Source organism: Tinamus guttatus, unplaced genomic scaffold (genome assembly GCF_059628265.1).
Source record: "Tinamus guttatus ecotype Peru unplaced genomic scaffold, ASM5962826v1 Tinamus_guttatus_pri_ptg000323l, whole genome shotgun sequence".
NCBI classification, from domain to species: Eukaryota; Metazoa; Chordata; class Aves; order Tinamiformes; family Tinamidae; genus Tinamus; species Tinamus guttatus.
The window spans coordinates 2913645-2941035 of NW_028288857.1; the positions used below are offsets into that span (position 1 = coordinate 2913645).

Consider the following 27391-nt stretch of genomic DNA (forward strand, 5'->3'; position numbering starts at 1 on the left):
GCCACTAACGATGCTTCTTAATTAGGCATCCCCCCACCCCGCCGCCCGCTCCGCTCGTGCCCTCCGGATGCGGGCCGGGAAGGCCGGGAGCATCCCAGCGCATCCCGCGGCCTCACCTGCCGGCCCTCGCTCCTCCAGACGCCGTTGACCGTCTTGGTGGGGGCGATGGTGACGACGGCGGGCGTGCTGGGCACGCTGTGCCCCGCCGGCGGCACCATGATGGGGCCCATGGGGCCGCGCTTGGGCGTGCTGGCCGGCGAGCTGTGGTTGGTGGCCGGCGAGGACACCGGCGACGACTCGCTGCTTATCGAGGACCCTGCGGAGCACACGGAGGCGTTGGGGCAGGGTCCTGCTGGATGATCCCTGCTGCGTCTTTGCAGGAAAATGCTGCAGATTTGGCTCAGGAAGGCTGCAAAGTCGCCGTGCACCCGCGGGAGATGCAACTCCGCGGGGCCCGGGCACGGCTTGGGCTCCACTGGGAATATGTGCAACAGGGGGAATAAAATCCTTCCAAAAGGGAATTAAAGCACACGACGCACAGGAAGAAGGAAAGACGGAGCGGGAATGCCAACCCCCGGCTAAACAGGACACGTTGAGCCCATGTCCTGCCCCGGCGCCCATCACCGAAGCGTCGAGGCTCCGGGGCCGCCCGCTCCGTCCTTCCCGCGCGGCTCGTGGAGCTGCCGGAGCCGGCGACAATTAGCAGCATTAATCCCCTCCGCGCCGCCGAGCCTTCCTCCCCCGTCCGCAATCAATAGGGCCGCAACGAGCCGGGCAATTAACGGAGCTGGCGGCTCGCGGCAGCGGCGCGGGAGGGCGGCCGATCGCGCTAATGAAGCGGCGCGATCCGGCCGGGAGTTAGTCAATGAGACTAATCTGGATTGGAGATGACAAGAGGCGCGGGGTGACGGTGTCACCTTTGTTTCCTGACCTCCCGCTCCCCGCGCGGCGAGAGCAGATTAGCAGCCGGGGCTGACAGGCAAATGTAATTAACAGCTGAGACCCCGCAGGAGGAGGCGGGGGAAGAAAGGAAGGCGGAAAAAAAAGAGACAGGGAAAAAAATCCCTTGCACTTTGAGCCGGCTGGGATCGGAGGTGGGAAGTTTGCTCCTGATCAGGCTCCAGGTGCTTCCCGGGGCTGTGCTGGTGCTGAGCATCCCGTGGGACACGCTCCGGCGTCACCATCGGAGACATCAACCCCGGCACGATCCTGCCCCCAAAGCTGCAGCCCATTGCCGGGTCCAGCGACGTTGGATACTCCGACTGGGATCAGGCCGGGAGCATCCCGCTAATTGCCCATTAAAGAGCAAGAGGGGGAGGCAGGGCAGAGCTCAGCTGCCCCCGCGCCGCACACAATTCCCGGGAGCCCTGGGAAAAGCAGCATCTCCCCGAAGCTCGTCGCAGGGAGCAGGGCCGGAGGGAATGGGAAGGGGGAGCAGGACCGCGTCTCCGTCTCGCCAGGCTTTCTCCCGGGAATGGCGGATGGCAGGACACTGGGATCACTCCGGCTGAACGGAATTTCTAAACTGCCTCCAGGAGACACGCAGCCCAGGAAAGACATTAGCCCGGGAAATGGTGGTGGAGAGAAAAACCCTGTGCCGGCTCCGGCACCTCAGGGGACTTTGGGGACACCCGGGTGCGCTGCAGCAGCGCAGATATCTCACGGCGGGGGGATTGGGGACACCAGGGTGCATTGCAGCAGCTCAGGCACCTCAGCAGGATTTGGGGGACACCAGGGTGCATTGCAGTGGCTCAAACACCTTGAGGGGCCTTGGGGACACCAGGGTGCATTGCAGCAGCTCAGGAACCTCTAGGGAGTGTTGGGGGACACTACGGTGCATTGCAGCAGCTCAGGAATCTCAGGGGGTTTTGGGGGACAACAGGACATACTGCAGCAGCTCAGGCACCTCCGAGGAGTGTTGGGGGACACCAGGGTGCATTGCAGCAGCTTAGGAACCTCAGGGGATTTGGGTGAACAACAGGGTGCACTGCAGCAGCTCTGGCACCTCAGGGGGGCTTGGGGACACCAGGGTGCATTGCAGCAGCTCAGGCACCTCAGGGGGATTTGGGGGGACAACAGGGTGCACTGCAGCAGCTCAGGCACCTCAGGGGGATTTGGGGGACACCGGGGTGCATTGCAGCAGCTCAGGCACCTCAGGGGGTTTGGGGGGATACCAGGGTGCATTGCAGTGGCTCAAACACCTTGAGGGGGTTTTGGGGGACACTGGGGTGCACTGCAGCAGCTCAGGAACCTCAGGGTGTTTTGGGGAACACCAGGGCGCACTGCAGCGTCCCCAGCACAGCCGGATGCACCGGCTCCGCTCCCTGCGCGCCCCGGCATCCCCGCGGCACCCCCGGCGCTGGCCTTACCTCGCGGCTCCTCGGCCTGCTTGGCGAGCTTGCGCAGGGCGGCGGCGAAGCTGGAGGACGGCGCGGCCTGGACGGACAAAGTGCTGCTGGCGGCGGGGCTGCCATTGGGGACGAGGGAGCCGTTGAGCGGCGACGGGGTGAGGGGGCTCACGGTGGCCGTGGTGCGCGTGGCGGTGGACAGCATTCCTAGGGAAGGCGACTTGGACTCATGGCTCATGCCTGCGGACAAGGAGAAGAGCCCGCGTCAGCGGGGCGCCCGGCCACCCCCTCCCCTGTGGGGACACATGGAGGGACCGTCCTTGCTGCCGCATCCTCCCATCCCCTCCGGCTGCACCCGACAGCTCCTGCAGGAGCAGCCCCGAGGCCACGCGGATGGGCACAGGACCCCCTTTAAATCCCCCCTGCATGCAAGGCCCGCAGCCGGAAATCCACGGGGAAGCAGTGAAAACCAGCAGGAATTTGGCCGTGTGCCTGCTTACCCCCCAGGAAAGCACCCGGAGCCCGCTCGGAGCTTGCAAACGAGCCAGCGCGAGCAGCAGGGTGCAAACACCCCGGTGTCCCCCCCCGAGCAGCAACGGGCCCCGAGCGCTTACGGAGGGCGGCCGGGAGCGTCGGGAAGCGCGCGGGAGCGAGCGCGCCGGGGAGCCCCTTCCTCCCCGCGAGCAGCTTATCTAACAAAGCGGCAGCGGCGCCCGGCGCGCTCCTCGCCGCCGGAAAACGGGCTGACACCCCCGGCCGAGCAGCTGCCGCCGGCGTCACATGGCCCCGGCTGATCCGCAGGAGCCGGAGCCGCGCGCGGGTGACGGGGCGGGGGGGCCGGTGGCACCGCGCGCTCCGCCGGGACGGACCCCGTGCGGCACCGGGAGGCACCGGGAGGTACCAGGATGGCCCGGGGCTGGGGGGGACCCAGGGTGCTGCTAGGGGAGGGGGCCGGCCCCCCCTGGTCGCTGTGATGCTGCTGAGCCCCGGATTGTCACGGCTGCGTCCCCAAATGTGCCCCTACGTCCCCACCGTGGCACCCCCAAATTGTCGCTGTTGCAGCCCTGAATTGCCGGGATTGCAGCGGCAAAGCTTCCCTGCTGCACCCCGAATCCTCACCGCTGCTCCCCAAGATCCTCACTGCTGCATGCCCAAATCTCCATTACTGCACCCCAAACCCCCACCATTGTACCCCAAACCCCTACCATTGCACCCCAAATCCCCACCATTGCACCCTTCCACCCCCACCACTGCACCCCCAAATCCTCACTGCCGCACCCCAAAGTCCTCAGTGCTACATCTCCCAATCTCCATTATTGCACCCCAAACTCTCACTATCGCACCCCAATCCCCACCATCGTGCCCTAAATCCCAGCATTGCACCCTTAGACCCCCCTTACCACGTCACCCCAAAACCTCACTGTTGCACCCCAAAATCCCCACCATTGCGCGCCAATCCCGACCATTGCACCCCAGTCCCCATCACTGCAGCCTCTGCAGCCGGGGGCCACCGAACGCGGCTACGTCTCGCCCGTGCCCCCCCGGCGCGCTCCAGGGCTCTCCACCTCCTCAAACGGCAACCGCTGATGTCAGGGCGCTTAAAATAGACTTCCAAATGAGCAGCTTCATTAGCGCCGGGCTAAAATTAGCCCTTCCCAGCGTGGGCAAGCGAGCAGGGGCACCCGTGGAGGGGGGTGACAGGCTGCGAAGGGGCGCCCCATGTCCCCATCTCCCAAAGCCACCACGGGGGCTGCTCGCCATCGATTGCCCCTTGCCCGCGGCCCCTCCGCCCTCGTTAACTCCCGCCATCGACCGCGGCGCCGCTCACCGAAACCGCCGCCGCGCCGGCCGCCCCGGACGCCTGGGCCCCGCCGAGCAGGAGGCAGCGGCAGCCGCCGCCGGCCCCGCGCGCCCGCCCGGGAAGACGCGGCGCTAACGAGCGCGCTTCCCGCGGGCTCCGTAATTACGGATCCCTTTCATCCCCCGCCGGCTCCATGCAGACGCGCGGCCCGGGCCGGCCGCCTCCGCGCGCTCTAATTACAACCTCGCGGCTCGGGCGCCTTTTCCGCTGCGCCCAGCTCCGGCGCCGGCCTGGCCTGTCCCGCGCCGCCACCTCGGCTCCCTTTGGAAAGCCCTGGTTACGGGAAGCAGCGATGATGGGAGCAAGCGCAAGCAGGGGGCTTCCTCCCCAGCTGCACGCTTACAATCCCACTTGCGCGCTTGCAACCTTACGCGCATGCTTGCATGCACTGCTGCACACTTGCACGCGCCCTTGCACACTTGCACATGTCCTTGCACACTTGCACATGTCCTTGCACGCTCACACACGCACACCCCCTCCGCGGGGAGCACAGGAGCAGGCCCGAGCCGCCCTGCCGACACGACGAGGGCGCACACCGCGGCGGCGGCGGCATGTGACGCTCAGCTGATCTCCGCGGCCCAAAACATCTCATAATAAATTCATTATCTCGGGCGCCTTCGGCTCGTTCCGCGCTCGCTGGCGCAGCAGCGACTCCCCCGCGGCTGGAGGGGAAGGGCGGGCGCTGGGGACGCTCCACACGGCGCATGCAGCGAGCGGGTCAGGCCTCTGCGCCGCCCCGACCGGTTCCGCAACTCCCTTCCCGGCTGCGGTGGATCCCAAGCGCGACGGCGCCGCTCGTGCCGCCCCTCCGACGGCCAGGGCTGCCCTTCCAGGGTGCCGCGGCCCCGGGATGTGGCTCCGTGCCCGCCGGGGGTGGCCAGTCGTGCCCCCGCTCCCGCCCCGGCACGTGCCCGGGCACGGCGGTGCAGGGAGCGCCTGGCATTCCCGGTGCAGCCGGTGCCGCGGGAGCGCGCTGGGAGCGCGCCAGCCCCGCTCCATCTGCTGCTGCCGGCGCCGGCGGCGCTTTGGCAGCCGGAGCCTCCTCCGGCAGCGGGAGCAGAACCAGCCTGTCTGCGCGCCGGGGTCGGAGGCAGCGCCAGCGAGCGCCGCGGGGGACGGCGGGGACGGCGGCCCCCTGCGCCGGGCGGCCTCCCGGCGATCCCGGTTCCCGTGCAAGGCTGCCGGGAAGGCCGGAGCGCGGCCCGCAGCGGGGGAGAGCGCGCGAGCGAGCAGCCGCTAGAAGGCAGCAGCCTCCTGGCGCTGCAGGGAGGAGGAGGAGGAGGAGGAGAGGCAGCCACCGGGACGCGGTCACCGCGCTCTGCCCCGGGGCCGCGGCACCGAGCCAGGCGCACGCAGGGCGCTCTGCACGGGTGCTGCTGCACGCACGCTGCCGGGCACGGGCTGTGGCACCCAGCGTGCACCCATGCACGTGCACGGTGCCAGGCGCACGTAGATCATATTCACGGGCCCAGTTGCGCGCAGGGTGCTGTGCAGACCCAGTTAGACACTGGGTACTGTGCAAGGACCCAGCTGCACATGGGGTGCTGTGCAAGGACCTAGTTGTATGTGGGGCGCAGTGCAAGGACCCGCTTGCACATGGGATGCTGTGCACGGACCCGCTTGCACACAGGGTGCTGTGCAAAGACCCACTTGCACACGGGGTGCTGTGCATAGCCCAAGTTGCACATGGGGTGTTGTGCATGGACCCAGTTGCACGTGGGGTGCGGTGCAAGGACCCAGTTACCTGCAGGGTGCTGTGCATAGGCCAAGTTGCACATGGGGTGCTGTGTAAGGACCCAGTTGTAGGTGGGTGCTGTGCACAGACCCACTTGCATAGGGGGTGCTGTGCATGTACACAGTCGCACGTGGGGTGCCGTGCATGGACCCAGTTGCACGTGGGGTGCCGTGCATGTACATAGTCACACATGGGGTGCTGTGCACGGACCCAGCTACCTGCAGATCGCTGCACACAGACCCAGGTGCACACGGGGCACCACACATGCACGCAGTCGCACACAGATCATGCACACCCAGTTACATGTGGGGCATCAGGTGCTTCCACAGCAGCTCGCTGCAAACACCGCGGTGCCCACGACACCCCGTTGGGGGAGACCCCACGTTGGGTGGCCTCGGAGCGGGCCGGGACCGCCGGACACGGCGGCGGGATGAGGGCCGCACGCTGCCAAACGCCTCCGCGCCGCCGAAGCCGACCTGCTGCACGCCCCGGAGCGGCTCCTCGGAGCTCCCGGCTGCGCCAGCAGGGCAAGGAATCATTTAGCTCCGGCAAACGCAGCAGAAAAGCCCCGGGCGAAGGGGTTAAGGCGGCGGCGCCCGCGGGCTTTTGTGCTGCCTCTTCACCCCGGCCGCCGCCGCCGCCGCCGGGGCTTCCTCCCCTTTGAGCCGCGCAGCTGCCCGCGCCGGCGGCAGCAGCTGCTCCGCGGGCGCTTCCCATGCTAATCCGCTCGCTTTGTGCGGCACCCGCCGAGGGGCCGCGCGTGCCCGGCCCCCCCGAGCCACCGGGTCCCGCGGGGACGGGCGCACGGAGCAGGCCCCGGCGGCGGGGACAGCGGCACAAGCCCCCAGGGCCGCGCACGGGTTAAGCGGGACAGGATGCCGGGCACGCCGGAGCGGCCTCCATGGCACCGCCGGCCTGCCAGGAATACTAATTCCCAAAGCAGGGGATACTCCTTCCCGGCGCCAGGAATACTCGTTCCCGGCAGGACGCGCCGAGCGGAGCTGGCTGGGCAGCCAGAAGCGCCTCTGTCCCGCTGAGCGGCGGCACGCTCGCCACCCCTCATTAAAGCTGCACCCCCAGCACACTCCATTAATTAATTAATTGATTGATTGGAGCCGCCACTTCCTAATGAGCTGCCACGGTGTGGCCGGTGGCGCTCGGATCCCCCCTGCCCACCGCGGTGCTGGGGGCAAAGCCTGGCTGTGGCACCAGGTGGCTGGTGGGGCAGAGGGTCCCGGTGCCACCGCGGGCGCAGGGCTGCAGACGCCCTGATCACGGGCAGCCGGGCGCTGCTTCTGGGGAGAGGGGCTGTTTGCCCCATGCCACCCCCCTGCAAGCCCTGCGATGGCCACACACTCGGGCAGCCCGGGCCAAGCGGTTGCAGGAGGCGGGCGAGCAGGAGCCGGGGACCACGGGGTGCAGAAGGGCACCGTGGGGTACAGATGGGTGCCTTGGGGGGCAGCCGGGCACAGTGGGGTGCACAAGGGCATGGCAGGGTGCAGCCAGATACCACTGGGTACAGATGGGTACCCCGGGGTGCAGATGAGCATGATGGGGTACAGTTGGGCACTGTGGGGTGCAGATGGGCACCACAGGGTGCAGACGGGCACCGCGGGGTACAAACAGGCACCATAGGGTGCAGATGGGCACCACAGGGTGTAGATGGGTGCAGATGGGCACATGGGGTGCAGGCAGGTGCAGATGAGCACATGGGGTGCAGATGGGCACTGCAGGGTGCAGACACGTACAGATGGGCACCCTGGGGTGCAGATGGGCACTGCAAGGTACAAACAAGCACTGCAGGGTGCAGATGGGCACCACGGGGTCCAGAGGAATGCAGATGGGCACCACAGGGTGTAGATGGGTGCAGATGAGCACATGGAGTACAGACGGGCACTGCAGGGTGCAGACAGGTACAGATGGGCACCCTGGGGTGCAGATGGGCACCCTGGGGTGCCGATGGGCATGGCAGGGTGCAGCTAGGCACTGCAGGGTACAGATGAGCACTATGGGGTGCAGTCAGGCACCATGGGGTGCAGACAGGTACAGATGGGCACCCTGGGGTGCAGACGGGCATGGCAGGGTACAGCTGGGGACTGCAGGGTGCAGATGGGCACCATGGGGTGCAGGCAGGTACAGATGGGCACTCCAGGGTGCAGATGGGCACCATGGGGTGCCGATGGGCATGGCAAGGTGCAGCTGGGCACTGCAGGGTACAAACAAGCACTGCAGGGTGCAGACGAGCACTATGGGGTGCAGCCGGGCACCATGGGGTGCAGCGGGGCTCATGCGGGCACCCCAGGGCACAGGCGGCCCCGTCAGCCCGCAGCAGCGCCGGGCACGGTGCCACGGAGCGGAGCGGCGCGCGGGTGGGAGCCGGGCACGGCGCGGTGCCGCCGGAGCCGCTCCCGGCGCGAGCAAAGCCCCTCGCCCAGCAGATGGCAGGTATAACAAAGCAGCTTGCTGCGGCCAAGCCAATTATTTATCTAATTATGATTTACCACTTAACCACATGATCTTTCTGCAGAGTTGTGGGCAATTAAAACCAGGGTGATTATGTGGATTATGCAAATTGGCTGGAGCAGAGCGAATAAGAAGCAGAGACGAGGCGCTCACACGGGCTGCGGAGCTCAGCGGGCACTGGGGCCGCACCGGGTCCCGCATCCCGCATCCCGGCGCCACTCTCCTCCAGAGGATGCAACAAAGATTCCCTGGCCCGCCTGGCTCCACAGGAGGCTGCAGGGGGAATGCAGGGGCATTCGTGGCCGTGCTGCTCACCCTGCAAAGGCCGCGGGCGTTCGCCAGTCCCGGTCCCACGTGCACCTCGCCGCGGCATCGCGCGCCGCCGCGCTTTACGAGCGCGCAGATGGCGTGGCGCGGGCCAGAGGGAAGGTTTTACCTTGGGATACGAAATTAACACTGGCAAACAGCGAATTTACTGCATGTATTTTCATTTTCCTAATACCGGCGCCATCTGCTAGCAATCGGCGCCCCACATCAGCAGCTTTTCATTTGCGCGCGGAGAGCGCGGTGCCGCCGAGGGCTCGGCACGGAGCGAGGCCCCGGCCTCCCGCTCGCTCCAGGCAGCACCATGTCCCAAAGCGCGTTGGCTCCCGGAGAGCTCCCATCCATCCATCCATGCATCCGGCCACCAGCCGGTGCCCCGCACATGTAGCTCCGTCTCCAACCTCCCTCCTTCCTTTTCTTTTTTTCCCTTTCGCCTGCAGTAATCCTCAGCCTTTAGAGCAAATTATTAAAATTCACTTATATTTAATCTGCCTGCTGGAATTAATTGAATTTTTACGCTCGGCAAATGTCACCCTGCGCGCGTGGCCTCGAAGGGGTCCGCAGGTGCCACGGGCACAGCCAGGGCACCAAGTGCCCCCCGGCTCTGCCCCGCCAGGACCTGGGATGCTTGCAGGGCCACATGCATTAACTGCTCCTCAGAGATGCCATGTGATGCTCCCCTTTCCACACAGCACCCTGGGGTGCCCCTATCTGTCCCCTTTGCGCACGCGATGCCACCTCCCCAGGTCCCCTGCATGGGACACCTCATTTTGCAAGGGGGAGCGCGAGGTGCCAGGCGAAACGGGCACCGCGCACCCCGGGGCCGGGCGGCCGCGTCGCCAACTTGACTCCTGCTCGCCTCCCTCTGCCGCTCCGCCTGGGATTATCATAAATTAAGCCGTAATTACTCCATGGAAATTTACAGCACAAAGATGCGGCGCTAACAAGTGTGTTTCGCAGCGCGGGGAGACGCACAAAGAGCCATTGTTGGCGGGCACGGAAAAAACGGCTCCCCCCAGCCCCGCGGAGCATCCCGTGTCCCCCCGTTCAGAGTGTCCCCCCCCAGGGCCGTGTCACTCCGGGGTCGGCACAACCTGCTGCTCCGCTGCATTCGGTGAGCGCGCGGATGTGCGCGGCCAACGCGCCCGCCACCAGCCTATGGCAGGGGACAAGGGACGAGGGTCTGGGACACGCAGCCGGAGCGGCAGCAGCTCCAAGCTGTGCTCCGGGGTGGCGGGATCCCTGCCCGATTCCCTGCAGGAGCGCGGCGGGAGCGTTTGCTGCCGGCGCTTTCATCTCACCGCGCGGGATGCGGGAGCGCTCGGCCGCGCCGCGCACTTGAGGCCGGCAAAGCCAGAGCTCGACACACACTCGGGGCATCCGAGCGCCGAAATTAGCACCTCCGTCTTTTCCCTCCCTTCCGAGGGGGCTCTCCCAGGCCCCCAAACTTGTGCAACGACCAAGGACATGGAGCCACAGAACAGCCCCGCTCTGGGATGTCCCAGCCATGCACGGATGCACCAGGTCCGTGCACGGATCCCAGCTTGCCAATGGGGCTCAACGCACCCTTCCCGATGATTCCCAACCTCCCTGGCACTCATAGGGTTACAAATAACCCCCCTCCAAGCTCAGTGTTGTGTGGGGGGGTGATGACAGGCAGAACGGGGGTGTCCCCCCCTTCGCACCCCTGTCGCCGCCGGCGCCACTGCCGCCTGCCCCGCTCCCCCAGCTGTCACCCGCATTAAAAAATAATAATCAATGTGGAAAAACAACAGCGCGGCGCGGAAAAATTTCAGGCGGCTAAAACAAATACAGCAATAAAGGAGCCGGGAATCCTCGAAAAGCTATCTGTGCAATTAAGCAGTTTTCTGCTGTACGCCGATAATCACCTAATTATACTATTAATGACAGTTCAACCTGCTCGGAAATAAAAGGACATTCTTCCATAACAGGATGCCAGCTGTTTGTTACAGATGTCAAACATCTTTAAAGCATTATTATTAAAAGAAGGAGGCGGGGGGGTATGAAAAAAAAAAAAAAAAACTATCAAGCAGAAATGCAGCTTTCTCCTCCATCCTTGCAAAAATAACCCATCGCAGCAGCACCAGCGGGCAGGAGCAAAGGGGGAGCGACGCGCTGGGGTTTTAATGGCTTTTTTTTTAATTCCTGCCAATTAAATAACACACGGAAGGCGAGGGGTGTTTCCACGGGATGATGCGGCTCCCGGTGACTCCGAGTCCCGCTCCGCGCGGAGGGGAAGCGTCGGAGCAGCCCTGGGAGCAGCGGACGCGCTTGCCCGCCGGGCTCCTTTTGAAGCGCGCGGCCCTTTGACATTTGGTAGCGCAATAAATACCCGGCTTGGGCTTCTGACACGAGGCAGCTGCGTTTAATTAATCCCAGCATCGAGGAAGTCAAATTAAATAAAATAATACTAATATGGAGCTGGAGGGGAGGAGAAGGGGGGACTGGAGCGGTAGCTAAAGGCAGCACCTGCTCCTCTGGCAACTGGCATGGGTTGCAGGTAATAGGGGGGGAATGCGGTCGGATGGACCCCCCGGAATAAGGCTGGGATGGGATGGAAGGGTGGGAGATGCCGGCGGTGCGGGGGCTCTGCCCTCAGGCAGTGGGATTATCCTGGGAATAAAGGGAGCAAAGAGGGGTTTTGAGGGGCAGGAAGGAAAAGGAAGGGGGGGGTAAATAATTAATAATTTGCTTCCTATCTCTCCTGCAAAGCATCGGATGGGGCCATTCTGGGGCAGCAGCGCCGCAGGGATGGGGGCTGCAATCCCCAAGCAGGACGACGGGGCCGGGCATGCGGTGGGACAGGGGGGACACGAGCGGACACCCCGCTCCGGAGCCACCGCAGGGCCGCGGCCCCCCCGGCGAAGGCCCCGCGCGCCCCCGGGCGCTCCCGCTCCCTTCCCGCTCCTTCCTTTCTTCCCCTTGTCAAATCATCACGGGGAAGCGAGCAAGTGGTTGACATGGTTGCCATGACGACCGAATTTAGGACTGGTTGGGGGGGGGGGGCGGAAAAGGAGGAGGAGGAGGAGGAGGAGGGTAGCGGGGCCGCAGAGGAAGGAAGGCAGGAAGGAGGGGTTTCCGGGGCCAGATCCCGCTGGGAGCCCCCGGAGCCGCGCGGCATCGCGCCCGGGGCCTCCCGGAGCCGTGTTTGTGCAGCTGGCACCGGGAGGGGGGACGCATGGGACGGCCCTGAATCAATATTGGCCTCGGGCAAATAAATCCCGGGCCGGGAGCTGGGGGGCGAGCAAAGCAGGGGGGCAACCTGCTGCTTCCAGCGGGTCAGGCAATTCCCGCAGGGTCTGGGGGCTCCCAGCGCGTCCCTGAGGCCGGATGCGGCCCACGTGCCCCATGCCCGCTGGGAAGGGCCTTGGTGGTGACTCAGGCCATGGCGCGCGCAAGCGGGACGCGCGCGCCGCTGTTTACAGGGCCCGGCCCAGGTACCTCCCTGCGCTTTGATCCCGGGGCTAAATGTGACTGTTCCCTGGCTTAAAAATAGGCACCGCTGGGGAGAGCGCCTGAGTCAGCAGGCGCCGGCTCTGCCGGCTCGGCCTCGTCCCGGGGAAAGGGGAAAGAGGAGGCGAAAAAACAACACTGAAAAGGTCGGGGACGAGGCAGGGGCCGCGGCAAGAGGTGACACGGGGACACCAGCCCCCTGCGTATCCCGAGGGGATGCCTGGAGCATGCACAGATCCCCCCGGGAGCAAGCGAGCATCCGCCAGCAGCACATGGGAGCCTCCAAGGGACACGGCCGGTTCCTGGCACTGCCAAGGGGACAGTGGCTCCGTGTGGCTCTGGATGACACACGCGCTCCGGGCTGTCCATGCATCCTGCTGCACCTCTGGGACCCCTCATGAGGTCCTCACTGGCACAAGGGGTCCCACTGCAGCCGGGCAACCCCTGCTCTGCACTTCCCGCCCCACGGCCAGAGCCTTGCGGGATGCACAGGAGCAAGGACAGCCAGGGGCTCCAGTGCCACCAAGCAGCTCCCAGTGCCACCCAGAAGATGCTGCCGAACCTGCCACCGTGCCTCAGCACTGACCTGGTGACCCACGGGAGCCCAAAGCCACCGAGGAGCTCGCAGGGACAACACAGGAGCCAGGAGCAGGGACAACATAGGAGCCGAGCCCAGCGGTGACATCCCCAGCAGGGCCAGCACCGCTGAGTCACAGCGCAGCGCTCAGCAAGACCCTCGGTGGCCCAAAGGGGCAGGTGACGGCCCCTGGGCTCTGACCCTACCTGCACTATTAGCATTTCTGAGGAGCTCGCCAAGCGCGCGGCGATCCCTCCCTTTGACAGCACCTCCGCGGCGCCGCACATCATTTTCCTTAATTGCTTTAAATCTCCCCGGCTGACACCTCCGCGCGCTCCCCCCTCTCCTGCCCCCGCCGCCGTCGCCTGTTTTTTGAGGCTGGCTGCAAAGCAAATGGGCCACCTGATGGATGCTGCGCGGGGGGGCGCGGGGCGCCGGCCCCGGGGCGCGGGGACGCGGGCGAGCGCGTTAGCAGGGGCAGGAAAAGCGGGGGGTTGCACGCAACAGGAGACGCCGACCGCAAACACGGCTTGATTGGAGCTAAATGCGAAAAAAAAAAAAAAAAAAGAAAAAAAAAGGAAAAAAACGTTGCATCCGCGGGAGCCCTTCCAGGAGTCCCCGCCACCAGCGGCAGCCGTAAAAAGCCCCCAGAGAGCGCGGCGAGACTGTGCGGTCGTTATCGATTGCCATTTTAGGCGGTGGGGAGGAAAAATGATAGAGCAAGAGGTGGAACGAGGGGTTTTGCCTCCAAGGGAGGCCCCGAGGAGCCGCCCAGGGCATGGAGAGCAGCCGGGGGGCCACGCGCTTCAGGGTGGGGGATATGGGCGCCCAGGGGCACCCGGTGCAGGCGGGGGCAGGAGCCCCTCGGTCGCGGTCACCAGGTGCCACCCGCAGAAATCGGCTTCCTGCAACAAACCGCGGTCCCCGCGGCGCGCAGCCCGCGCGCTCCGAGCGCGCCCCGCTGCCACCAACACAGCCAAAACCCCCCAGCGATCGGGAGGAGGGGAAAAGGGGGGGAATGTCGCCCCCACAACCTGTCCCTTTGCACCTCGTTGGCGGCCCGGGAACCCCCAGCAGCGGGAGGCCGCGACGGGCGGAAAAGCAAAGTTTGGTGCCCGGAGAGGAGCTGGCACCGAGGGCGGAAAAGCAAAGTTTGGTGCCCGGAGAGGAGCTGGCACCGAGGGGGCTCCGAGCGCCCCATCACAGTCATCCCCCCAGCCCCTCTGCACCTCCGGGCGACGAGGAAGAAGAGGGAGAGGAGGAAGAGCGCACCAAGCGAGCAGGAGGGAGCCGGGGACCAGGGAAAGTAACTTCCTTCGCCCCGTACCGCTCCGGAGCCACCGGTGAGACGGGGCGGACAAAGGGACCCCCCTTCCCCTCCTCACCCCCGGGGACCCCTTACCTGGTAAGTAATAGAGAGGCGGCTTCAACCCAAACATGGTTTGCGTTACAGTTCCATAGCGGCCAGACAGGAGGGGGAAAATATATATATGTATGTGTGTATGTGTGTGTGTGTGTGTATAGAGCCGAGGTGGAGAGGATGTGTCAGGAAACGCCAAAAAAGCAAAAAATAAAATAAAATAAATAAACAGCAACAAGCCCCGCGGAGGGGGCTGGAAAAATAAAGCCGAGACGAAAAAAAAAAAAAAAAAAAAAAAAAAGCCAGCACGAATCGAGGAGGAGGAGGGGAAAAAAAAGGAGGAGAAAAAAAAAAAAAAAGAAAAAAAAAACGGCGGGGGGGGGCGGGGGGGGCGGTCCCGCGGCTCCGCTGTCACCTGCGGCCGCCCGCGCAGCTGCCGCGCACACAAGAGAGGGGCGAGGAGGAGGAGGAGGGAGGGGAGGAAGGGGAGGAGGAGGAGGAGGCGGAGGCGGGGGGGGGAGCGCCCCGGGGCGCCCCGCCCGGCGCCGCCGCCGCTTTGTTCGGCCCGGGGGGGCGGGGGGGGGGGGCGGGGAAGGGGGGAGGAAGGGAGCGCGCAGCCCCCGCCCCAAAAATCCCCCGTGGGGTGGGCGGTGGGGGGGGGGGGGGCTCGTCCCTCGATCAATTTCCCCGCGAGGATCATTATCGGCAAATTGGAAACGCGGCTCCGTGACAGCGGATTTGTCTCCCCTAATGGAAGGGAGCGGGCGGCGGGGGCAGCGGCTGCGGCTCCCCGCGCGCTCCCGCTGCGCGGCCCCGCCGGAGCCCCGCGGCCCCCCGAAACCCGCTGCTCCTCCTCCTCCTCCTCCTCGCCACCAGCGTCCAACCTGCCGCCTCTCACACGCACGCACACACACATATACATTATATATATTATTATTTTTTTTTTCCTGGATGCAGGGGCTGTTTTCAAACAGCTGCTCATCGGGGAGTGTTTGGCGGGGGGGGACGAATAAAAATAGAAAAAAAGAAAAAAAAAAAAAAACCACAAGCCCCTCAGTCACTTAGAGGAAAAAAAATAATAGAAATAATATATAAATAAACCAACTTTCCCGGGGGCTCCGCAGAATCCGTGGGGAGCAGGGCCGGGGTGTCGGGAAGGGCTACGGACCCCAGTGTCCGAAATGAGCCCGTGGGCCGGGTGCCCCCCCCGCGCGTCCCCCCGTGGGGGCCGTAATGAGGCGCCCGATCCCATCTCGCACATTCCCTCCGCGGCGCTGCATTATCGGATGGGGAGACATGCTCGCAGGCAAATAGGGCTAATAAATGCTATTACAGGCGGGGAGAGCGAGCCGCGAGCTCCGGGCTGCACCATAGTAACAAGGGCCCGGCTTAATTTGCTTTAAGTAAACGAGCAGCCAGCGCTGGGCTGGGGCGGGGGGGTGGTGGTGGTGGTTCCGGGGGGGCGGAATGCAAGCATGCATGCGTGCATGCGTGGTGTGCATGCATGGGGCATGCACGGGGGGCACGGGGGCACGCGTGGCACATGCACCCGCGTGGGCGGGCGCCCGTGTGCGTGCGCTCGCCCCTGCCCTGCCCCCCCGCCGCCGCCCCAACCCGCTCTTCCCAAACTGCCGGCTGCTTTTAACACCAAAGTTCAAGAAGGCAACGAGCGATATCTCTCCCCTGCAAGAGAAAGCCACATCCTGTATGATAATGACCAGCCCTCCGAGCCGCTTGCAGGCGCAGCCCGGCCCCCCCGGCGCGGCCCCCGCTTGCCACCCGTGCCCCAACGCCCACCTGGGGCCCTGCCAGCACCAGGAGGGGGTCACGAGCCCCAGGGCCTTTGCAACCCACTTGCAAAGCCCCAAGCGCGCATGCACGCACATACACGCGCTTGCACACGCATCCCCCCCGCGAGCTGCCCCGGCACAGGACGGGATCCCCCCGCGGGCCGCACCGGCCGCGTGATGCGCGGCCAAGTTTCCCGGGAACCCATTTGGCAAAGCCAAAGCCTGTGAAAAAAAAAAAAAAAAGAAAGAAAAAAAACACCCTACAACCTCTTCCGCCTCCTCCCCGGCCCTGCTGTTAAATATTGCTTTTTTAATTTCAGGTCGGTGGATTATTATTATGTCTTTTTTTTTTCTTTTTTTTTCTCCCTTCCTAACCTACATCTGTCAGGATCGGCGCTGCGGGTGTTTCTGGGCCGTCCCCTGAGTCATCGCGGCGCCTGCTCCCCCCGCCGACGCGCCGGGCGCCTCCGGCAGCTCCACTTGCTGCAGCAGCCCCTGGGATGCCCGGCCATGCAGCGGGGCAGGGCCTTGCAGCACCCCCTCCAGATTTAGCATCACTCAGGCCCCCGTTTCGTTACGTCAATCCCCCCCAAATCGCCGCTTGCAGACGTGTTGAACGACCAGGTTTTGCTGCGCTGCAAACCTCAGGAGCAATTAACAGGGGCGCCCCCCCCATGGCATGAGCCGTACAAATTAATTTGCAAACACGCCATTGCACAACAGCCGTGCGGGTAATAAACCCCTAATTACAGGGCAGCGGCGGAGCGGGCCGGCGGGGAGGGACGCGGCCGCCGCGCTCCGGATCCGGCCTTGGCACCCGCTCCCTGCTGCGAGGCCCAGGACCTGCATCCCGGGCTCATTCCCGCGTCACCGGCGGGGGAAACCGAGGCACGGGGGGGGTCCCTTGTGCAAGAGCCGCGGCCGCCGGGTTGGGAAACCCCCCCCGGCCCCTTTGCGACATCGTCCCAACCGAATTATCCGTCGGTGCTTGTCCGCGGCGCCGGGCGCGATTGCAGGGCGGGCTGCAACCGCCCGCGCTCCCCACTCACCCAGCGCGCTCGCTCGCCCGCGGGCGCGCGCTCTGCTGCACCCGGGTTCGCCCCTCGTTAGCGGGAGCCTGACGAGCCTGACCCACTTCCCGGAGCGCCGCAGGATTAATTGGTTGCTGTTTGCGCGGGCGCGCGGCGCTGCCGGGAGCTGGGGCAGGTGCCAGGCGGCATTAGCAAAGCATGAAGGAGCAGCTCGCGGGGCCGGCTCGGCGAGCGCCCACGCGGCACCGCCTGCAACGCGGCCCCTGCAGCCCCCACGCAGCCGCTTGGGGGGCTGCGCTGGGGCTGGGAGGGCAAGAGCGGGGAGCTGGAACAGCCCGGCTGGCTGCCGGTGGCGGTGCCCGTGTCACTTGTCCCCTGCTTGCTTGCTGCTGCCACCAAGGCTGGAGCGGACGCGCAGCGCACTGTGCACCGAGTGCTGCAGTGAGGAGTGCATTGAGCCATGCACCGAGTCCTGCACCAAGCCATGCATGGAGTCATGCACCGAATGTCCTGCAACCTCCAAGTGGGCAGGTTGCTGGCAGCAATGACGTGGCCTTGCTTCGTCCCCTCCTTCCTCGATGGTGCCACCAAGGCAGGAGCAGCCATTCAATGAGCTGTGCATTGAGCGGTGCATCGAGCCATGCGCCAAGTCCTGCACCAAACCTTGCACCGAATGTCCTGCAGCCTGCGGGCAGACAAGCTGGCAGCAATGATGTGGCCTTGCATCGTCCCCTCCTTCCTCAGCAGTGCCACCAAGGCAGGGGCAGCCATGCAGCACGCGGTGCGTCGAGCCATGCACCAAGTCCTGCACTGACAAGCGGCTGCATCAAGCCATGCATCAAGCATCCTGCAACCCGCAAGGCAGACAAGCTGCCAGCAGCAATGACGTGTCCTGCACTGTCCCCTCCTTCCCCAGCAGTGCCACCCGGGCAGGGGCAGCGGTGCCGCGCACCGTCCCATGCTCCGCACATCCCACCAGCCCCATGTGCCCAGCGCGTTTGCGCCCGCTGCCCCGAGCCCCTTGGGGCTCCCCGGCCTCCACGCGGAATTTACGGCTCCGTAACCCGCACAGCCTGTTCCCGGCGCCGGGTAAATAAGGAGCTTTGGAGCCAGCCGGAGCCGGGCGCGCGCCCCAAACCCCCCGTGCAACCTTTGCACGCGCCGGGAGGGCCGGCGCCGAGGCCGAACACGCGGAGAGGAACCAGCAGCCGCCGCTCGCAGTAAATAAGCGGCTCAGCAATGATTTCCTGCTCTTGTTGACCTTTGACTATGCAGAATAAAGACATAAATCCATATTTTAAACCCATCTGAGCGCCAGCCAGGCCCGCAAAGCCATTTACAGCCTCCGATTTGGACGGGGTAGTGAGCAGGAAAGCGATGGTTTCTTGAGGTGACATTCCCCAGGAGGGAAATGAAGTGTTTTATTTGCAGATATATAGGGCACGGTCGTTCCTCCGCTTCCCCTTCCCTCCGCCCTCCGCTCATAAATAAAACATACGGCCGCCTAACTGGCTAATTACGAGAGGATGGCAAAACCCGCCGGTCGCTGGGAAAAAAAAAAGAAAAAAAAAAAGAAATCAGCTTTTTAATCACCCGACTTTCCCCTCCATCAAACTTAAGGAGCAAACGCAGCCGGCGGGGCGAGATTGGGGACTGGCTCCTTTCCGATCATCCTGGATCCCCCAGCCTGGCTCCAGCTCCCCATCCTGCCTGGGAAAATGTCCCACCAGCACAAATCCCTCCTCCCGATCCGTCGCCCGCTGCAGTGCGCCGTGGAGATTCTCGGGTGGCTCGTAGGCCCTGGCGTGGGGTTGTGCACCCAAGGCGAGGGGGCACACGAAGCCGCCCTGTCCCCCCTCGAGGCAGCTCTGGGGCTCGAGGAAGGAGTTCAAACCTCTCATTTTTTCCTTCTTTTTTTCCCCGTGGACAGAGCTGAGCGGCTGCGGGAAAGGATGTCTTTGAAAAGTCTAATTGTTCCTTACACATTAGCTACATTAATGAGGTCTCTGATCAAGCGGCCGGCTCTCCGGCAAGGAGGCTTCAAGTAGCAATTTTCCATTTGTGTTTCAAATTTTAATGAATGTTCCTGTCTCCGGCTGCGATGCGCGGTGATAATCCGCGCGGCTCGGGTCAGCGCGGGAGCAGGGGCTGCCGCGCGGGAGGGCTTTTACAAGGGTTTGATTTCTTTGGGGAATAGTTCATACAAAAAATGGTAATGGCAGAAGACAGTCTCCATTTCCCATTGGCTGCCGGAGCCCGAGAGCTACAAATCAGAGGGTTATTATTTCTTTCCGATGTCCCTAACGTATCCTATATCTTTAGCAGGAGAGTAAAGTTCAGCCCTGATAAGATTGCAGTGCCGGGTGAGATACGCTCCCTCGCTGCATTTCCTCTTCTCCTGCCTTTCTTTTTGTTTTTCTTTTATTTTTCCTGTTTTATTTTCCCCCTCTTCCCTCTCCTTCCCGCTGGCCATCCCCGGGGTGTCGGGGCGGATGCCGCCGGCGCGGGCAGCCGGATCCGGACCCCACCCCGGCCAGGACGGCGTGTTTATAACCTTGTTTTGGCATGCCTGCCATTAACTTAATTTACCATCCGCATTGCCGCTACTTAATTAAATAGATGAACTCATTTCACATTTGCAAGTCTTAATTCATCCTGGACAAAATTGGCCACGCTCGCTCGGCGCTAGCAGCTCCCCGGAACGAACGAGCCTCCTTTCGGAGTTAACTGCTCGTGCAGGTTAAGAGCTAATTAGCAGCCAGGTTGGGTGTTAACTTCCTTATTTATCACCCGCCCTCAAATGCCGAGGGGGTGCAGGTTGGCGCTTCCCCATTCCCGCTGGACAGGCCGGAGTTATCCCGGGATGTCCCATGTGCTGCGTCCCGCTGTGTCTGAGGGGAGAGAGGTGGAGAGCAAGGCCGGAGTTTGCAATCCAGCGGCTTAACAGGCAGCCCAGCGCTGCTCCAATGGCACAGCCGGGCAGGACGCCGGCTCCGGGAATGCTCACCGGATTTGCCTACCAAATCCCACCCTGCTTGCCCGGAGCAGGGCGGCCGCAGGTGGAGGCAGGAAAGCGCTTGTGCAATTCCTGCCCGCGGCGCCGTCCCGGCGCGCTCTGATGCAAGCCCGGCCGACTGTTACACGGGCGCTCGGTGCCGACAGGGGTGGGATTTGCTTCCCGCTGGAATTGCCTGTCTGGAGCCACAGCTGCTCCTCTACCCTGGTGCGTCCCATCCTGGCGCATCCCGCCCTGGTGTATTCCACCCTGGTGCATCCCACCCCAGTGCATCCCACCCCAGTGCATCCAACTCCAGTGCATCCCGCCCTGGAGCATCCCACCCCGGTGCATCCCACCCCAGTGTATCCCACTCCAGTGCATCCTGCCACAGCAGGGAAAGGGCCGGATCCATCTGTGGATCCCCCCGGCACCCCGGGAGGGTGATGCAAAGCTTGCAGCAGGCAGAGCCGGCCGCGCAGGACGCCGGGAGCCCCGCGGCTCCGCGTGCCCTCGGGATCGGCTCGGATGCAGCCCCACGGCTCGCGCGGGGCCGCGCGCAGATAAGCATCGGCCCCCGTAAGGCGATCTGCCCCCCGCTGCTGAAATAACAGCGAGCGGGGCTGCAGCGAGCTCCGGTTACGGCTCCCGGGCGCCGCATCCCCGCATCCAGCCCCGCATCCAGCCCCGCATCCCATCGCCCCGGCCCCAGCGGCTCCGGCTGCCCCGCGGCGGCTCCGACGGGCCCCTCTCCCAAATCCCCGGTGTCAGCAGAAGCGCGTGGCGGGGGCCGGAGCGAGCAGGCGGGTAACGTGATAACAGCTCTCTGCACGGGAGAGATAAATAGCCCCAGCAGCGAGAAGATGTATTCGGCTAGAAGCTAATAGTGTCTGTCAGGGCGTTTTTAGGAGCGGAGCATCATTTCGGGGCCTGAAAAGGAGGATGCCAACAGGAAGTGACAAGGAAGCTGAGCAGAAAGCGACAGGCAGTACACAAAGAGCATGTCCTCTGTAAGTGGCGATAAACCTTGAAAAAAAGAAAAGCTAAATCAGTTGTTTAGCCGATGTACCACATGCTGACAGGGCAAATGTGAAGGCTTTTATGGCCACATGGGTTTTCATTTGCAGTTATTCATAGCAGAGCTGGGCGCTTTATCTCACTTTACATTATGTGCAACCACAATGCAGACACTTGCACCGCAACGCATTGCCTCCCGTAGAAAATATTAATATGTAAATGTCAGCCGTGGAAGGGCAGAGAGGGAACAGCAGCTGCAGGAGCCTTGCAGGGGAGATAAAACCTGCCCTGAAAGGCAGGGAAATGAACGGTGCCCGCGAGGCTCAGGCCACCCCTGCAAGCCCCTGGGATGTTCAGAGGGGCAGGAACACGCATGCACGTCCTCCTGGCAGAGAGCTGCTGCACGCATGTGTGCACGTACGGGTGCATGCATGCACACATGTGCACCTCTGGGGTGCATCATGCATGTGCACATGTGCATGCGTGCTTGCACATCCTCTGGGTGCATGAGGTTGCGCATGCACATCCTTTGGGGTGCATGTATACATGCATATATCCTCTGGGGTGCATAAATGCGCACACATATATACTCTGGGTGCAGGCATGCACACATCCCCTGGGGTGCATGAATGCACATGCATAAATACTTTGGGTGCATGCATGCGTGCACATATCCTCAGGGGTGCATGAATGCATACACATACATCCTCTGGGTGGATGGCTGCATGTGTGCATGCATGCTCTGGGGTGCATGAATGCATACAGGCAAATCCTCTGGGTGCACGCATGCACGCATGCACGCATCCTCTGGCACATGCATGCACCGATGGCTGCACATGCACGGGTACTCCCCGTGCACAGGAGCGCACGCACACTCCTCCCTGCACCAGAAGGCAGTGCGTGCCCGCATGCCACCCCCTGCACGCCCGCGGGGTGCCCATCCCCGCGGCCTCGTGCCCACCGGGCAGGCAGCGAGGAGCGCGCCGGCTCGGCGTGCCAGCGCCCGCCGGGCAGCGCTCCAGCCCTGCCTGCTGTTCGCGGGCTCCGCGCGCCTGCAGCCCCGCGGTGGTGCCAGACCGACAGCCTGCGGGCTATTTATTCGCAGGCAGAGGCAGCGGGAGCTGCTGGCGCCCGCGGGCGCTTTGTGCTGCGGGGACATTCGCGTTGCTGCCACCCAGGGCTGCAGCCTGCGCCCTTCGTGCCCCTGACCCTGCACCCGCTGGCACGGGGACAAGCTCGCCCTGGGGACGGCAGCGACACGGACATCCCCCCCTCTCTGCTTTTCCTTTCGGCAGGGCCCCGGCTCGGGGACACAATTAAATCAGTGTTCTGCTAACAATCTGCCCGCTAATAAGACATTTTCCTCCCTCTCCCGCCTCCCCCCCACTCCAGCCCGATCCGCGTGTGATGGGAGCGCTTTGATATGAGAGTGGACTCTAATGGCTTCGGTGTAAGGGAGCCTTAATTTATTACGTGCCTGTAATTGATGTTTGTATAAAGTAGCTCTTACAGCTCCTCAGAGCGGGAGATGAAAAGCAATCAGTCAGCCATTTGCCTCGAAAGGAAGGGGAGAGGAGAAGACAGACAGCGAGAGAAAACCAGACGTACTTATCAAACCCAAGGAAAGGAAAAAAAAAAAGAGAGAGAGAGAAAAGGAAAAAAACGAGGCCGGGAAAACAGAGAAAAAAAAATAAAATCCCTGCCCTGGCACAGCCCTGCATCCCCGCAGGATCTGGTGCATCCCTGTGGGAAGCGGTGCATCCCTGGGTACCACCGGAGGATGCAGCCCCCTGAGCATCCCCGGTGCAGGATGTGGCCCCCCTGGACTGGTGGCTGGTGCCTTGCTGGCGGCGCGGGGAGCCGCACGTCAGCAGGCCCGGCGCAAATGAGAAAGAAAAAAGGGAAAAAAAAAGAAAAAAATCGGTGCTAAATTGAATCAATCCATCTTGGAAATGGCTCTTGTCAGGCGGTGTCAGGGCGGGCGGCTGCGGCGCGGGGCAGGGTCGGGGGCACGGCCAGGGGTCCGGGCTCCGGGTCCTCTCCCGTGGCGCTTCCCAGGTGGAAGGGGCTGTATCCTGCGGGCTCTGCCGCCCTCCCGCATCCTCAGCGCAGCCCCGGGGGATGCTCGTGGGCACGACATTGACACCGGGCACCCCAAGGAGGAAAAAGCCACCGGGGCTTCATGGGGCTGCAAAGCCCGGCAGCGCGGCCGGGCACAACGCGGGGACCCTTCCGGGTGCCCATGGGATCCAGGGATACCGGGAAGGAGCAGCCGGCGCCGGGAGACAAAGGCGGAGCGGCTTGACACAAATATAGATGGATCCCTGTGTACCGAACCCGCAGCCTGGCAAATTAAAACGTAGCGCGGCCGGGGGCAGCGGGGACGGAAGCGGCCCCGGTGATTGATTTTCCATCCAGACGTTCAAACCAACCGAATATGTCACCCAGACAAGCACTCTAAAAGCCGCGGCGGGCCCAGATTTATCCTCCGCCCGCGCTCCAGGCCATCAATCCTGCGTGCGCATCCCGACGCCGGCCGGGAGCCGCCGGGAAACTGGGCCTTAATGCGATCGATCGCCGGCAAAGGGGCGCACGCCGCTTGCCCCCGGCATTGCCGGCATGGATGGGGCTTGCCAGGGAAGGGGGATCAACGCTGGGAATTAGGAATTAGCACCTTTTTGCACCGCTGCTGCTAATTAAGAGCCGGCAAATTCCCTGGGCCGCCTGCTCCCCGCGCCCGGCGCAGCCTGTTATTTACCTGCAGCTAATAGGTTGGGCGCAGTAATGATAGTCTTGTATCAAATGACTGGATCTTGGCTCCTGACAGCTTTAAAGACCCGTCTCCGGGACACGAGGGTTTCTAATTACAGCTTTTGTCACTGCGAGGCTCAGTTCAGCACCAGCCGCTCTCCCCGGGTGACACTTCTGCCCGGATTGGAAATCTAAACACAGCCCCGACAGTTAAGGTTAAAAATACGGCACTGTACAAGACAAGGGATCATAATTTGGGTCACTGCCGTGTTTAATTAATTGGAATGGAGCAATCAAAGCGCCGCGTGCGGTAATTACAGACGGGGCTGCAGCGGGCGCGCGGGAAGCCCTGCCCTTGGTGGCCGTCCCCGCGCGGCAGCGGTGGTGGCACCGGGCGCGGGTTGGGGGGCTGCGTGGGGCAGGTGTCCCCTGTGACACCCCCCACATGGTATCCTTGTGTGACATCCCTCCTGTGTGGCATCCCTCCCAGGCAGCATCCTTCCCATGTGGCACCCCCCCGCTGTGTCCCAGTATCCCTCCTGTGCCGCATCCTTCCTGCCCGGCATCCCTCCAAGCGGCACCTCTCCCACGCTGCATCCTTCCCCTGCGGCATCCATCCTGCACGGCGTCACAGCCCTCCCACGGGGCTTGCTGTCCCACACAGCAACCCTGCAATCCGGCATGGTTTCCACGTGGCATCCGTGCTGCGTGGCACCCATCCCACGCAGAATCCTCCCCACACGGCATCCCTCCCGCACGGCATCCCTCCCGTACAGCATCCTTCCCGCACGGCATCCCTCCCGCACAGCATCCTCTCCTCACAGTATCCTTCTGCACAGTATCCTTCCCTCACAGCATCCCTCCTGCACAGTATCCTTTCCTCACAGCATCCTTCCTGCACAGCATCTTTCCCGCACAGCATCCTTCCCGCATGGCATCCTTCCCACACGACATCCCTCCTTCACAGCATCCTTCTCGCACAGCATCCTTCCTGCATGGCATCCATCCTGCACGGCATCCCTCCTTCACGGCATCCTTCCCTCACACTATCCTTCCCGCACGGCATCCCTCCCGCACAGCATCCTCTCTTCACAGCATCCTCTCCTCACAGCATCCTTCCCTCACAGCATCCTTCCCTCACAGCATCTTTCCCACACGACATCCCTCCTTCACAGCATCCTTCCCGCACAGCATCCTTCCCGCACGGCATCCCTCCCGCACAGTATCCTTCCCTCATAGCATCCTTTCCACATGGCATCCCTCCCACACAGCATCCTTCCCGCACAGCATTCCTCCCTCAGGGCATCCTTCCCGCACAGCATCCTTCCCATCCAGCATCCCTCCCCTGCAGCATCCATCCCCACGGGGCATCCCACCCGTTCCCACGGGGCGCCCCTCCGGCACAGCAACCTTCCCACGTGGGGTCCCTGCGGCACAGCCGCCTTCCCACACGGGATCCGTCCCATCCCAGCCCACGGTGCCCCCACGGAGCGAGCGGCTCTGCCAGGAGGGAGCGACGCAGAAGCCAAACAAGGGAGGCGGCCGCCGGGATCACGTCATCCGCGCGGCTCCGACGCCGGCCGCGCCGGCTCCGCATGAATCACTCCGGCGAGGCGCGCCGCGTCCCGCTCCCCGCGCTGCGCCGCGGTGATTTATTTTAGCCAATTACTAGGGCCCTTTCCCCTTCGCCGGCCACCGTGCTGGATTGATGGAAACCTATTGGAAACAAATTAACTGGGATGCAAATCCCGGCGGGAACACCGCCGGCCGCAGCGGTGCGAGGGGAAACCGAGGCAGGGGAGGCGCAGGAAGAGCGCCGGCCCCGGGGCGCTCGGCGGGCACTGACCCCATTAAGCGAACCTGGCCCGCGCTAATTCGACCCCAGCTCCTCACGCTAATCAGCCGCAGCCGCGGCACCCGGCTCAATCCAAATTGATTTAGCCGGGGCTGGAAATGGATACAAATGCGATTAAGGGCTTTTTCTTTTTTTTTTTTTTAATTTTACATAGGTCTCCTCTATATAAAATGACTTAAATCAATTCCCGGCGATGGCCTCGCGCCGTGACCGCTGCCAACCCGCGGCGCGCTCCCGCGGCCCGGCACCCCGCTCCCCGCCGCGCCGTGCCATCCCGGCGCTCTTCAATTATTCCAGCAATAATCGCACCCTTATTTAAAGTCTAGTCTTGCAGTCGCTGCCGGCTGCCAAGGCCCACGCTAGATTTACACCCCGGCGCGCGCCCGCGCTCGCGGAGCCAATTAATTAAGTAAACACATTCCTCGGCGCGCTCTCAGGTGTGCAGCCGACGCCGTGTCACTTAATCCCGGCGGAGCGCGGGGCCAATCCCGCGGCGCGCGAGGCCGCCGGCTTCCAGGCGCCCCGGGCATTAGCCCTGGGAGCGAGCGGCTCCTTCCCGTGCTCGGAAGCGGGTGAGACGCCCAGTAACCCCGCTTGCACTTTCCTGCAAATTTTCCCGTTTGCTCTTTTGCACCAAAAACGCCAAATCGAAGAAGCGCACGGGATAAGCGCGTGGCGGGGAGGAGGGCGCGCTCGGGCTGCGACGCTTGTCCTCGTCGCCGCCTAACGAGGGGGGAGGCGGCGGTGACAGTCACCACGGGGTCAAGTCATTCATCCGGTGGCGTTATTGCAAGTCCAAATTTATTGTCACCGGGCCACATTAGCGCTGGCACGGAGGACGCGAGGTTGCACCCCTACTGAATAAGCAGATAAATGAAAGACATCTGGAGAGCAGAGCGAGGGGGCAGATTATTAATGCTGAAATTTAGAAGCCAAGGTCTAAGCCACGAATCCATCAGCGCAACCAGTTATGTCCAATAAATTAGGCGAGATAAGGATTGAAGGATGGTGTATTAAAGGCAGCATTCATTTCGGAGCTGGCACCACGGCTCCCAGGCATCCTTCCCTGCGGCCGTTAACCCTCGCCATACAGGGACACGCGGAAGAGGCGCCACGGGACCCCCATGTCCCATGCACGGAGCCCCCCAGGCTCTGCCGTGGGTTGTCTTGCTCAGCATCACCCTTGGGGGCACAAATGGGGGTCGTGCAAGAGGAGAACGCATAAAGGATGCAGCGTGCATGACGATGGAGCGTGCACGATGAGTGTGCAAGATGAGCGTGCACGAGGCACCGGGCACGAGGGTGCAGCGTGCACGAGGGCGCAGCATGCACACCCGTGCAGCACAAGCATGCAGCATGCACGATGATGGAGCATGCACAATGAGGGTGCAAGATGAGCGTGCACAAGGCACCGTGCACGAGGGTGCAGCGTGCACGAGGGCGCAGCATGCACACCCGTGCAGCACAAGCACGACAATGGAGCGTGCACGATGAGTGTGCAAGATGAGCGTGCACGAGGGACTGTGCACGAGGGTGCAGCATGCACAAGGGCGCAGCACGCACACCCGTGCAGCACAAGCACGCAGCGTGCACGACGGAGCGTGCACGATGAGGGTGCAAGATGAGTGTGCACGAGGCACCGTGCACGAGGGTGCAGCATGCACGAGGGTGCAGCATGCAAGGGAGCCCGTTGTGGCCCGGGACTCGCGTGAGGACAGACGGCAGGGCCGGGGGTCACCCCCTTTGCAAAGACACCCCACTGAGGGCACCTGGGGGGGCCCTGTCCCAAATCGCTCCCAGGAGGTCCCAG

General features: G+C 63.5%; 1 protein-coding gene across 5 annotated transcripts in view; it reads right to left on the bottom strand.

Moving 5' to 3' along the window:
- GSE1 (Gse1 coiled-coil protein) overlaps nt 1-27391 on the bottom strand; it is a 53719-nt gene that overhangs the window by 11509 nt on the left and 14819 nt on the right. For 3 of the 5 annotated variants that reach the window (XM_088529080.1, XM_088529079.1, XM_088529077.1), the window contains exons 2-3: nt 2370-2588; nt 117-316 (exon numbers count right to left, since the gene is read on the bottom strand). In XM_088529080.1, the coding sequence (XP_088385206.1) occupies nt 117-316; nt 2370-2586 (417 nt within the window). In that variant the 5' untranslated portion in view covers nt 2587-2588. Of the gene's footprint in view, nt 1-116; nt 317-2369; nt 2589-2962; nt 3055-14184; nt 14438-27391 lie in introns of those variants that run through there. The other 2 variants (XM_088529078.1, XM_088529081.1) reach the window with 2 other exon arrangements.